General features: G+C 34.3%; 1 protein-coding gene across 4 annotated transcripts; it reads left to right on the forward strand.

Moving 5' to 3' along the window:
- Positions 1-6: 6 nt before the first annotated feature.
- LOC110107571 lies at positions 7-6,135 on the forward strand. 4 transcript variants are annotated; one of them, XM_028699661.1, is made up of 4 exons: positions 7-435; positions 514-577; positions 4,905-5,050; positions 5,139-6,135. In XM_028699661.1, the coding sequence occupies exons 1-4, from the start codon at positions 389-391 to the stop codon at positions 5,146-5,148; spliced, it is 267 nt and encodes an 88-aa protein (XP_028555494.1). In that variant the 5' UTR covers positions 7-388; the 3' UTR covers positions 5,149-6,135. The 4 variants fall into 4 exon arrangements, 3 of the variants coding, with proteins under 3 accessions (XP_028555494.1, XP_020693502.2, XP_020693503.2); XM_020837843.2 differs by having other exon boundaries at positions 4,905-5,021; XM_020837844.2 differs by having other exon boundaries at positions 4,917-5,021.
- Positions 6,136-12,671: the final 6,536 nt, after the last annotated feature.

Consider the following 12,671-nt stretch of genomic DNA (forward strand, 5'->3'; position numbering starts at 1 on the left):
CTTATATAATATCCTAATTTATAAATGAAATGTATAATTTTGTATATATATTTTGACAGCATTTATTTACTTAAAAATATAATCAAAATAATAAAGACCGTTAAAATTATCAAGCCTGGTTATCCAGTCATAGAAATATTCTTGTTTTCTTTGTTGATTTGTGTTTGTTGCAAAGTGTTCAGGCCAGTGGTCCGTGATTTAGTGGATGATATTGTCGTTTTAGATGAAAATGAGATTATAAAAGCCATGAGGCTTTGCTACGAGGTTCTTAAGTTGGCTGTGGAGCCAAGTGGAGCCATTGGCCTTGCTGCTATTCTCTCTGATCAGTGTAAGCAGAAGCCTTATTGGAAGGACATGAGGAAAATATCGATCGTTCTCTCTGGAGGTAATGTTGATCTTGGAGTGCTTTGGGAATCACTCAAGTGAACCTTCCAGGTATTTGTTTTTATCGATTTAGAAGTTCAGCAAGAAATGGACAGAAATGAAGAACTCCAGCTTTAGCTATTTTGGCAGAAAGAAGTTTCGTCCTTGTACAAATCTCATCCATTTGCTTGTCTGGATTAAAGAGTTGGTTCCAGTGAGTTGAATGTTTTCCTTTTATTACTGTTCAATAAATGTAGATTATGAATTCTTTTCGATAATATTAGTCTTCATCCATGGAGGATTATGAGATTTTTCCTATTATATCACATCATCTAAGCTGAAAGAAACCTCCGATTGATCATAGTTAACCTGAAATGACCTGTTCTATCTGTTGTGCGTATGAATCCATTTCTTTTATTTTGATGAAGTTGAAAATTTTTCAGGTTGGGTTTTGGTTTGAGGATATGCCCTAGTTATGGTTAAGGCTTGACTGAGCAATAGAGTTTCATAGGGCACACAAACTTAGTGCATGACCGGAATAAAAATCAGCTGAAATAACCCACTGCCTTGGGTGGCTACTACTAATGATAAAATTGCCTCTTTTACGAAAGTTTCGGGAAGTAATTTTACTAGCTGGTGATTATAAATCTTGGATTCAAATTTCTATATGAGGGGGATAATCGATCTTATTAGCACTGTAGACTTGAATTAAACGTTGTTTAAGTTTTAATTAAGGGATTAACCAACAAAAAAAAAAAACAAAAAAAAAAAAATCTCCAAAGTTGCCCGTTAAACGGGCAACTTACCCTTGCTACTTGACCAACCCGGTGACTCCCCATTTCCCATGCCCTAGTCGCGAAAAATTGGTTCGTGCGTTTAGTTACTTGCAAAATCTAGCGATCCTTGAGAGCTAGGTAATTTTTTTTTTATTTTTAATTTTGGGTTTTGAAATGATTTTCCTTTTGTATCATGCTTAGTTTGTGTGGATATTTTTTGAAGTTTAAGCTTGATTAAGTTGTTTTATGTAATGTTAGTGAATGTTAAAATATGGGATTTTTGTATGGCGAAATAGGAAGAAAGGAATGATGTGGTATTTTTTATTTGTAATGTATAAGTAGGAGATGAAAACATGTTCTGATTGTTTCATTTCTTTGAGGTAACGTTTTGATATTTTTGTGAAAGAAATTTTTGGTGAGCTATTTTTGAGCATTTAGTATTAGTGAAAGAGCTATTTTTTGTGGATAAAAGAGCTGAACTTTTAGAGCTAAGGTATATATATTTGTGAATCTTAGAAATAATTTGGTGAATGAGCTATTACTTTGGAAAATAATATGTTTTTTTTTTAAATTTATTTGGTTAAATTTACTTAAAAATTATTTTTAAATAAGGTATTATATATAAGATTATTTAGATAAATGCTTTGATTGTTTCATTTCTTTGAGCTAAGGTTGTTAGTTTAATTGTAGGTTATCATAAGCGATATGTAGTAGCACAACAATGTCTGGACGCGGAGAGTTGTTTGTTCTTATGTATGGTGGACTATTGTCTTTAGATGATAAATATTCACTAACATATGTTGCGGGGAGTTACTGGCCCTTGCAAGTGACTGTTTAGACGAACTTAGATCTAGTGAAGATTAGGGCCCTGTAAGCCCTTGAATATGATACGTCGAAGTACACACTGAACTTGGTTTGTCGTCTACCGTTAGGGAATGAATTCATAGCTTCGTCTGTGGAGGGTGATGAGGTGTGTCAGATGATGTTATCGCTTGCAATTGGGCATATACTTTTATTTTATGTAGAGGTTGAAGATATTAGCATACAAAATTTAGTTGTTGAGCAAATAATATCTCAAGTGCATGAGATATTTACTTTCTACGGGGTGATAGAAAGTCATTTGAGAAATCCAAGTTTTGTGTTGCAATATGCTAAGTAAGTTTTTTTTTTTAATTTAAATGCATATTAAATAAAGTATAATTGTCTGAAAAATTCGCCTTTATTAACAAAATATCATTTATGTGATGAAGTGAATGGCGAAATTTTTTTTCCAGGATGCATTAGACTTCTAAGAGACCATCGGTCAATGTTGATGATGATTATGAAATGATGAGCAGTGTATCGAACGACTCTTGATAATGGTGATGACTCTTGGTAATGGTGATGATGATGTACAATATCATTTAGATGAAGTGAATGTTGATATGAACATTGAGATTCATAGTATGGTTCAACGTTATTATTACATAAATATTAGCACTTTAGAAAGCATAACAGTAAACAATGAGTTTATGAAGGCATATTTCACCACTTGTGAATGAGATGAGGATGTAGGAAATAACAGTGAATATATTGGTAACCAAGTCGAGGAAAATTTTTTAATTTCAATAGGTTGATGGATGGCATGTGTTTTAGTAAGAAAGAGGATCTTCAGTTTGCATTATATGATTTATCAATTATAAATAATGTGGAATGTGCCGTCATAGCTTCAAACAGAAAAATGACAATGGTTTGTGCTCAGAATGGCAGGTCAGACGTACCATGTATATGGCGTTTGCATGCAGGAGTGAGCGAACGTCTTGGATGCATATGGAAAATATTTTCCATGAAGAACCAACATACCTGCACAACTTCGATTCTAGCAATAGGACACCGACAATGCAATCCTCACTTTATAAGTTACTTCATATCACCCACTATTATAAGATATATGGATCTCAAGATGCAGGAGATTATAGGCCAAATTGAAGCGAAGTTCAACATAAAAGGTTTCGTATATGAAAGGTTGGGATGCCTGACGAAAAGCTGTGAAGATAGTGTCTGGTAGCTAGGAGTCTTATTGAATCATTAATTTATTCATGAGCGTTGTTGTGTGTTTGATGCCTGAAACCATCTATACGATACAAACGTTTGAGAATCATAGATTGAGATATTATTTTTCTTGTTTGGCCCTTCGATAAATGAGTGGATCTACTATCGTTATGTTCTTTTCCTTGATGGGACATTCTTACTAGGTAAATATCGATGCACTTTACTTAGCGTTGTGGGAATTGATACTAACAACGGATTGTAGCCCCTCGCCTTCGCGATTGTAGAGTCAGAATGTGTTGATTTATGGGTGTGATTTCTGAACCAAATGCATATACTCATTTCGGTTGTTCGTACCCGAACTGATTTATGCATTATATCCGACAGGCATGCTGGTTATGTGCATGGTTGTCATGAAATTTTTTCTAATGTTGCACATCACCTCTATCTATGCTACCTATGTGAGAACTTTAAGAAAGCAGTGCGTCAGATAAGTGTTGCTAACGTAGAGTTTCTATGCCATAAGACTTACATGGCAGGGAACACTGATGACCCAATGGTCTTTGATAGGTGCATGATAGATATGATAAAGGTAAAGGCTGATATTCACCGGTGGTTGGTTGAGCGTGATGTTAGGTCAGGGCTCTAATCTATTATGGTGGATATCATTATGGAGTTATGACAACTAATGCGTCAGAGTCATTCAATGGAGTTCTTAAAAGAGCTAGTGGTTTGCTCATTCAAGCATTGGTTATAGCCATTTACTATAACGTAGTGGCATTGCACTTGCGAAGAACAGAAATGGTAGAGGGTTCTGAACTTCATGCTACTAGTCCCTTCGCACCAAGAGTACAAGCCGCACTACGAAATATCAAGCAGGAAGCACGTAGGTTACCACAACCCATTCGAATCAATATGCCTGAGTTCCAAGTAGTTGACACATAATCTCAGTCTTTCAGGGTTGATTTAATTAATGATAAAAATTGCATTTGTAGTTGTTGGAAGAGCATTATATATCATTTCATGTGTGCACCCGTAGTGCATTGTATTTCAATGCTCAAGCAACGTCATCAGAATCACATCTCATAATACAACAGCTTAGACAATTGCAAAATGACATATGCTGGTTAATTTCATAACATTCCAAATCGATATAGTTGGGCACAATATGATCCAACACGTGGCATACACCCACTCATTCCCCCAAATTTTAGAAGTCGTACTAGAGACTTAGAACAAATCATTTTAGGATCACAATGAACGAGGGCAGAGTTAGATGCAATATGCAATCTATTGCATGTAGTTCAGTAGGACATAACAGGGCCACTTGTCTTACTAGGTGTGCATAATATTTATTTTATAAATATAATGATTTTTCCTTTTGTTAGTTAGCAAATTCAATTTATTTGTAAAAGTAAGAATTTTTTTTTACATGTGATGACTTTTGATATTTTTTGTTATGAAATGTGTTTAATTTGTAGAAATGATACCGCAATTTGTTTACACCACAATTGTTTGTACATGTGATTAATTTGTAGAAGTCATCCGTTTTTTTTTTTTCACTTGAATGTATTATTTGGTTGTGATGGTAATGATTTCTCATATAATTTCATAATAAATGTTATTATTTTATATAATTTGTATGCTTTTTCTTGGTAATTTAACTTATTATGTTTTTGTAAATGTCATGAATATTTCAATTTTTTTATACGTGCCTAATATTTCTTTTCTTACGAGGTATCATGGAAGCCGAACAAGATAGAGGATGTAGGCGCCACAAGTGCCCTACCTGTGTGGAGGCACCCGCATAACCACCTGTACATACCAACCATCCTAGCATTTGTTCACTTGTTGGTAACCACTGAGCATCTCATCCTGAGCACGTAAATTTAAATAAATTAAGAATTAGTTTATTAAAAAATACTTCTCTCAATTGATTATGATATGCAGTAATACTATTATTTGTTACAGGGTACTATAATGGAGGCTGCTTCATACTTGTTGATGGTGCATGAGTGGCCCATCAACTGTCCTAAATTCATGAAGGCTTTGGTTTTTATGGGCTTGGACAGTGCGAGCCAGATGAGGTATAGGAGGATGGACCACCACTTACTGCTCTGGTTGAGTGGTGGTCGCCACAAATAAATACTATTCACCTCCAAGATGGTGAAATGAATATCACATTGTAGGATGTTTCAATGATACTAGAGATACATATTGATGGACATACTTTTGTTGGCCACCCAGTTGTAGGTGTAGGCAGACGATAGTTGAGTTGGCTAGATTACTATAATGATTTACTCGGGCAGCATCCAGACCTTGATGTTTTGTACCATGACCCTTTCAACCCATGAATTTCAAAAAACTTCAGGATGGGTCAGGCGCATGCGTAGACATGTGTTCCATTGAGATGGTTAAGGTGGACCTTTTGGAGGGACTCATGCATAGATCTTTATGAGATGGATTTTTAGAGACATATTCGGGCTTATATTTTATTTTTGCTTGGATGTCACATGCTACTAGATACTTCAGGCTAAAAAATTCATTGGCAGTACTTGCCACTGATGGAGGACATAGCGATATTCTGGACATACTCACTTGAAGGTGCAATTCTAGACATTTATATAAGGAGCTGTCTGAAGCAACTATGCCTGAATGGGCCAACATAGCAGCCTGCATCCACTTGCTGCAAATATGGGCTTGGGAGCATCTACATGTTGGGAGACCTCAACTTCATATCCCATTTTCAATTCAGCTTGATATTTTTTGTGTTGACATCAAGTAATTAGTCTTATTTATATTAAGAATTTTTATTGTTATTACTAAAATGTTAATACACATGAATTAGTTGGAATGAGGAATGACTACGAGAGGTACATGTAGGGAATATTTTGACATACATGGATGAGTTGGATGACTTAAGAGTCAGATATGTTAAGTATATTTATATTTATAAATTTTATTCATATTAGTTGGATTTTGTGAAGAGTATATTATACTATCTTTAATGACACGGGTAATATGGGAATCGTACACCACAGAGATTCATACATAAGTTCCAGAGCTATGCACTTCAGGTCAGGACATTTGGCTCTCTAGAGTTCCTTACAGTTTGAAAAGGGTAAAGTGGCATTTTCCTGATCGAGTACTATGGCAGTTTGGATATTGCTCGTCCACCGATATCATGCGAATGGATCTTAGTTTTGTTAGAGTTGATGGATGTGGTAAGGTAGATACATAGTGGGCTTTGTACCACCAGTCAAGTATTGTACTATAGGAGAGCAGGAGAGGATACATTGTTACAAGAGAGATTCATGGGTTGAACTATGATTACAAAGTGAAACAGTACATAGCATGGTTTTGTTCTTGGGCGACACTATACATACTAAAGGCCCCTGTGGACCCTCCGACTACATACTATCTCAAATCACCAGTTGAACGTCACATGGTAAGCTAAAGTTATATAAGAAGCATTAAATTTAATTTTATGATAAACTTAAGCTAAATTACTAATATGTGCAACGAGATTTTATCATGAATATGGAGAGGAGATTGTAACCATACTTTGGGGTGACTAAGGAGACACTCATGCTGGTGGACGTGAACATTGTAGGAGACATATGCCAGAGACTGCACCAACATATATGCATTGATGATGCTCATTATTATGACGAGATAAATATTCAACATATATTGTTTAGCTACCCGTTTTGATTGCAAATTCATATGATGTTGGGCCATCCAGCTATCCAAAATTGGGTCCCTCTCAGAGCCACTTCAAAGCAAACTTTGACACCGCCTCCATACCTCAGTTCATACCTTCTTTTTTAGGCGAGGCCCCAGTTACTCAGCCAAATATTGGTAGTCAGGAGCAACAACATCTACGTACCAGGCCACTATGAGCACCGCAACATTTCACTCCAGACACTGATGCGATACCACATAGACATAAGAGGATGCATTAGTGTTTTGTACCATGTATCTTTTGGTTGCTTTAGTTTGATTTTGTGATTTTATGTATTTTATTATGCTACTATCATTAAAACAAACTAGTTGATGTTCTATTTGTATTTTATATGTTGTTGCCTTTAAGAGTTTAATTTCTTTGAAATGATATAGTCTTCACTATACTAGATGATTAGCGAGTTAAATTAAAATATTACTTTCTAGTAGACATAAACATACACATCCATATATATTAATAAACATCCACAACAACATGAATTTTAGCAAAATAACACACTTAACAAAGTTTAACATACACAACCATAATAACGTAAAATATGTAGACATGCTTCATACTAAATTTAAACAAAAACATAGATTTTTTAATTCCTAGGAAGCATATGCAAACATGATTGGAGCTGTGTTTGAGTCGGACCACATTTTAGATGGAACTCCAACTCATATTACAGGTCTTACCAATCCTCAACATTGAAAAACTGGCTATGGTTACCATGAGGTAATAACTCCCTCATTCGATCTTTATAGAAATCCAGGATAAAATGGTCAAACCTCGAACACCAACCATGATATAAAATGACATGCTTCATTTCAAGACAGTTGCAATCAATATCTGGCGGGGGATAATAACCATCTTTATGACTTTTCATCTCATGGTACCACATCTATAAGGAATGAGGGCTGACAAGGTGATAATTCTCTTCCTGGAACTTAATTTCAAGAGATTTCCATCCAGCGTCGTTTAAGAAATCTCTTGTCCTGTATAATTTTTCCCTTATTAACTTTGCATGTATATTCCAAAGGCAATCATCCTCTTCTTCTAACCACTAATGTACACAATACCTAAAAATTTGATTATCATTCACCTTCTACTCCAACGGAGTGTCACGGGTTTGTGCTATGCAAACATGCATTCTTCGACTAGTATCATCGAACATTTTTTATTGGGGACACCTTTAAGCTTCTCCATACATGGCTAAAATATTGTGAATAACTCAAGTACCAACTCAATAAATATAGTTCACGTCTCTTCTATGCACCGTTTAAATAATAGTGATTAAAGATATTGAACCATAACTTGTAGCCATATAACACATTATTACTTGAATGGACCTTACAACTTTACAAGCAATTTGATGGGATAGGCTATTGCAAGCTACATGAAATGTCACTTCACATTAAATAAGATATTATAAGGATTATATGCTCTAAATGTCACAGGCTATCTGAGGAATCTAATGTCCACAACAACTGAATATTAATTATTTGTTAAAGAGGAATACAATGTCCATAAGAATTACACATTTAACTCGTATTTTAACAAATCTTTTATAAATATAACGAAGTGTAAACATAATTATAAATATAGATTAATTTTAAAAAAATATTTATATATATGTCGCCCGTTTAACGGGCGGCATATCTTAAATAGAAAATTCGCCTGTTTCACGGGCGACTTTAGCAAGTTTTAAATTTTTTTTTTCCGATGATTAATCTCTTAATTATAACTTAAACGATATTTAGTTAAAAAAAGCCTTGCCTTCTGTAGGCTACAAAGTTGCCACCTAGAGCTTGCTAATGATAAAATTGCCTCTTTTACGAAAGTTTTGGGAAGTAATTTTACTAGTTGATGATTATAAATGTTGGATTCAAATTTCTTTATGGGGATAATCGATCTTACAAGCACAGTAGACTTAAACTTGAGAGTTTGTACTTAGTATGGAAAAAAGATTTTTTTTTGGGAGTAAAGCATTTAACTAGCTCAGTATAACTTCTAAAATGTGCTAAACAATAAAAAAACTACATCAGTCATTTATTTATTGATATTTGAGAGTTACAAGAAATGTTATATTAAAAAAGATAAAAGATATAACAATAAATGAGATCTATTACAAATTACTTTGGGCATGCCTTGCTCTGATGGCACTTGATATGATTTGTATTCGTTGACCTAACTCTCTAAACGTGGGATTATTGAGCGTGTATAAGCAAGTTGATAAAGCATAGTACTCAAGTGGTTTGAGCTAAAAAGACTCTCATTAATGATTCTTTTGGTGGTAGTGCTGGCAACCTCTCGGGTTAGTTTTTTTAGCCATTTCAGTACGAACGGCAAGTATATTTGAATTATAATAACAAAGAACTTTTTGGTTGGTTGAGTATGAGGAAGCGAGTTTTCATTTATCTTGGAGTGATCCTTCTTTGTGGCCAGGTTGGTGAATTCCATTGAGGGCTCAACGAACAAAGTGTTGGTGATTCACTTTGAGAGAGTGCCCCCCACAAGAGGGATCCAATTCCAAGGAGTATTTTGTACAATCTTAAGGATTTATGATATGAGAAGCAATTTTCCTCAAATTGCTTTGCCAAGTTGAGTTAAATCCTTGTGCTATCAAGTAACAATGATTGAGGATGACCACTCTTTGATGAGTTTTTCTTACTATCGTCTATTGTTCAGGCTCATTCTAGTAGAATCTATGAATTACCTATACAATATTTGAAAAAGTGCGTATACGTATATATTTAGTTCCTTGATTTACTTGATCATTGGCATGCTAGTTATAAAAATTACAAGTGAATTAATGGCGAACATCTATTATGACTACAAATAGTTAAAGGAAAGTAAATACAAAGTTACTATCTTATATTTATTGTAGCCTCGAGCATTAGTCCGTCTTCATGATGATAGTGATGTGGCACGACCCTCTTGTTTCTCATATAAGTAGTGATCCAATGTTTGATGCTCTTACACCATTAAACATCTTACTTAACTCTTGTGTATTATGAGTAAGAGAATGAAATTAGCTGTGTTGGCCATGTGGATTGCTTAATTAGCAAGAATAACAACTATTAACCTCTTTAAGGGAATAAGGGTTGAATGGTGCACGCCTCGACCATTAGCAAGTAAGGTAAAGGTTGCTGAGGCAGTTCCTCAGACCATATAGGGGTCTATTGGATCCATCCCCACTCCCTCGGTAAAGATAGACTAATTAAAGCTCCAATAAGGATTTCTCTCTTGTTGATCTCTTATTATTAACCATAGGACTGCCTCCTTTGACAATGAGTTCTCCCATTACCATGCCTATAATTAGGGATGAGTTCGCTACAAAAGCTAAACCTCAAGAGGGAGTTGCAAGCAGACAGATCCCAGCGAGATGAGCTTGGACATTGTAAGATGTCGGGTCTGCTAAAACGCAGAACTGGAATTTTCATAGTACTCTTTCAGGTTTAACTTTAATGAGCATAGGATTGTTTAAATTCGTGAGATGTTATTTACGTCCAGAGTTCGGATACTGAGAATCGTTGTGTTTGAACTCGTGATAGTAATGCTGCAAGTGGGTAACAGTAACTTGTTTACAGTTCACTGTTACAAAATCGAACGGTTCTCTAATGTTCGGGACTCCTCAATAGTAATATCTCCATTTATGGCACACTATATGTTAACCCTGGTTATGTTTTATGCTTTTAGTTCACACATGTACGTAAATTATATATTTAATTTAGCTTATATCATGAAATCTTGTTTTAATTTATTTTCTTTTTTATTTAGTACTCATTATTTTTATACAATTATACTGCTAAAATAAGTTGTGATTATATTTATCATGATTTAATCTTAAGTGAAAGTCTTCTTAAGTTCATGATAAATTATTGATTTTCTTAAATAATCTTTTATATATGTCAATATTCATTATTTGCTCTTAGTTCACACATGTACGTAAATGAACTCATTCTAGAGAACATAACGATAATCCAATCTATAAATTTCTAGTTTTCGTTTTGAATCCCATTGAACCTCTTTGCGAACTTGTAAATATAACAATAGTACAAACGATCCCTCATCAAGGCTAATGAGTTATTTAGAAATTCATTGTGCTTAAAAATATCATATTGATCTTAATCTTAGGATTGTGTGTGGTGTGGTGTATTAGTGCAATTCATTTCTGACAGATTCTCCTATGATGGTCATACTTACTATGGTAACATTTTTTCTAGCAATACTCTGTGCTAGTAATACTTCCTGACAACATTCTTTTTGGGTAACATTTTGCACTATTGGGAGGCATAAGTAGCAGGGAGTCATAAGGCGTCTGTCAGAGAAAAAACCCATGTCTATAATACACTGTATCCGCATTTTCATAGAAACTTAAAGTAATCAAGAACTTTATATAATTAATTAATTAACTAAGCATTACTCAAAATATGTATAACTGTGACACTAAAGTATAAATATGCTGGTAACTGATGAGTGAGAATGGAGAACAAATTAACCTATAGGACTAATGACTGCTTAATTGAATGACAGACAAAATGATAATAAGGTTGATACAGACAGGAAATGAGGATAGATTTGAGGTGATAGATGACAGATAAATAGATGGACATATATGAATAGATGATATAAAATAGATGATAGATGACAGATGATATAAAAGATTGATTATTTGAGATTTGGTCATTATGATAATGATTGGAGATTGAATGATCTATAAAATATGACTGAGAACAGCAAACTGAATGATCATACATGCATATATGATGATGCAACTGATATGATATTGCTACATAATGAGGTGAAATTGCCGAGAGTGATATGATAGTACGATTGCTTCATATTAATATGAATTGTCACGATTTTATGTGTTGATTTTAATGTAAGATATTGATACTTGTTGGCTTTTATGCCCATTAAGTCTTTTAAATTATATAGTTTCTACGGAAAGTGGTAATAGCTTGAGGACTGATTGGGTTCAATCATAGTTTCTTTCTGCATCTATTAGATTCCTTTTGTTGTTAGAATTCATAATGAATTGTAGTGTTTATTTTATATTCATGGCCTATTATAAATATAAAAATGCCATATAACACATTTTGTTCTTCGTTATATTATATATAAATAAAAGCTCGGTTAATACTTAAAATGTTTAGAAGTAATTAAACTCTTTTGATTAGATAATTATGGGTGGATGATAGTAGTTCGAACACTATAAGGCAAACACTGTAATAACAAAAGGTAAGAAGTACTAACGCTGAAGTGACACAAAATTACTCCTTAATACTAAAATTTTATTTACTTGAATTTTTTTTTTAACATAGATATCTTACATGCATTGAATAAATAGAAAAGTTGGCAAAATCAACACATTACATCTTAATGGTATTATGACAGCAGTAATCCTGAGTCTAGCAAGGACTTCATTGAGAGACCACCCTCTTTAATGAATATTACTAATTTGAGAGAGCTACAAGGTCATGCCACTCAACTTTGCAAAAGCTACAACATCCTTTTTGCAAATTAGGCATACACCTACATGACAACATTTCTTTTGAGAGCTACCTTACTCCGTTGCCCAGTTGACCCTCACAAGTTGAGGAACCTTCTCCATAACACTGATTGCCAACCAAAGTCACCAATGTGAATGCCCACTATGCCATAATCCCAATCACCTTAAAAGAAATAGTGAGGGTGATTAAGGACAAACCATGCAAGCATTGCCTCCTCCTAGTGATAGGAACTCAAGGGTAGAAGGTGTCTCCTCCTCCTCT

Source organism: Dendrobium catenatum, unplaced genomic scaffold, assembly GCF_001605985.2.
Source record: "Dendrobium catenatum unplaced genomic scaffold, ASM160598v2 fragScaff_scaffold_1355, whole genome shotgun sequence".
In the NCBI taxonomy this organism is placed as follows: Eukaryota; Viridiplantae; Streptophyta; class Magnoliopsida; order Asparagales; family Orchidaceae; genus Dendrobium; species Dendrobium catenatum.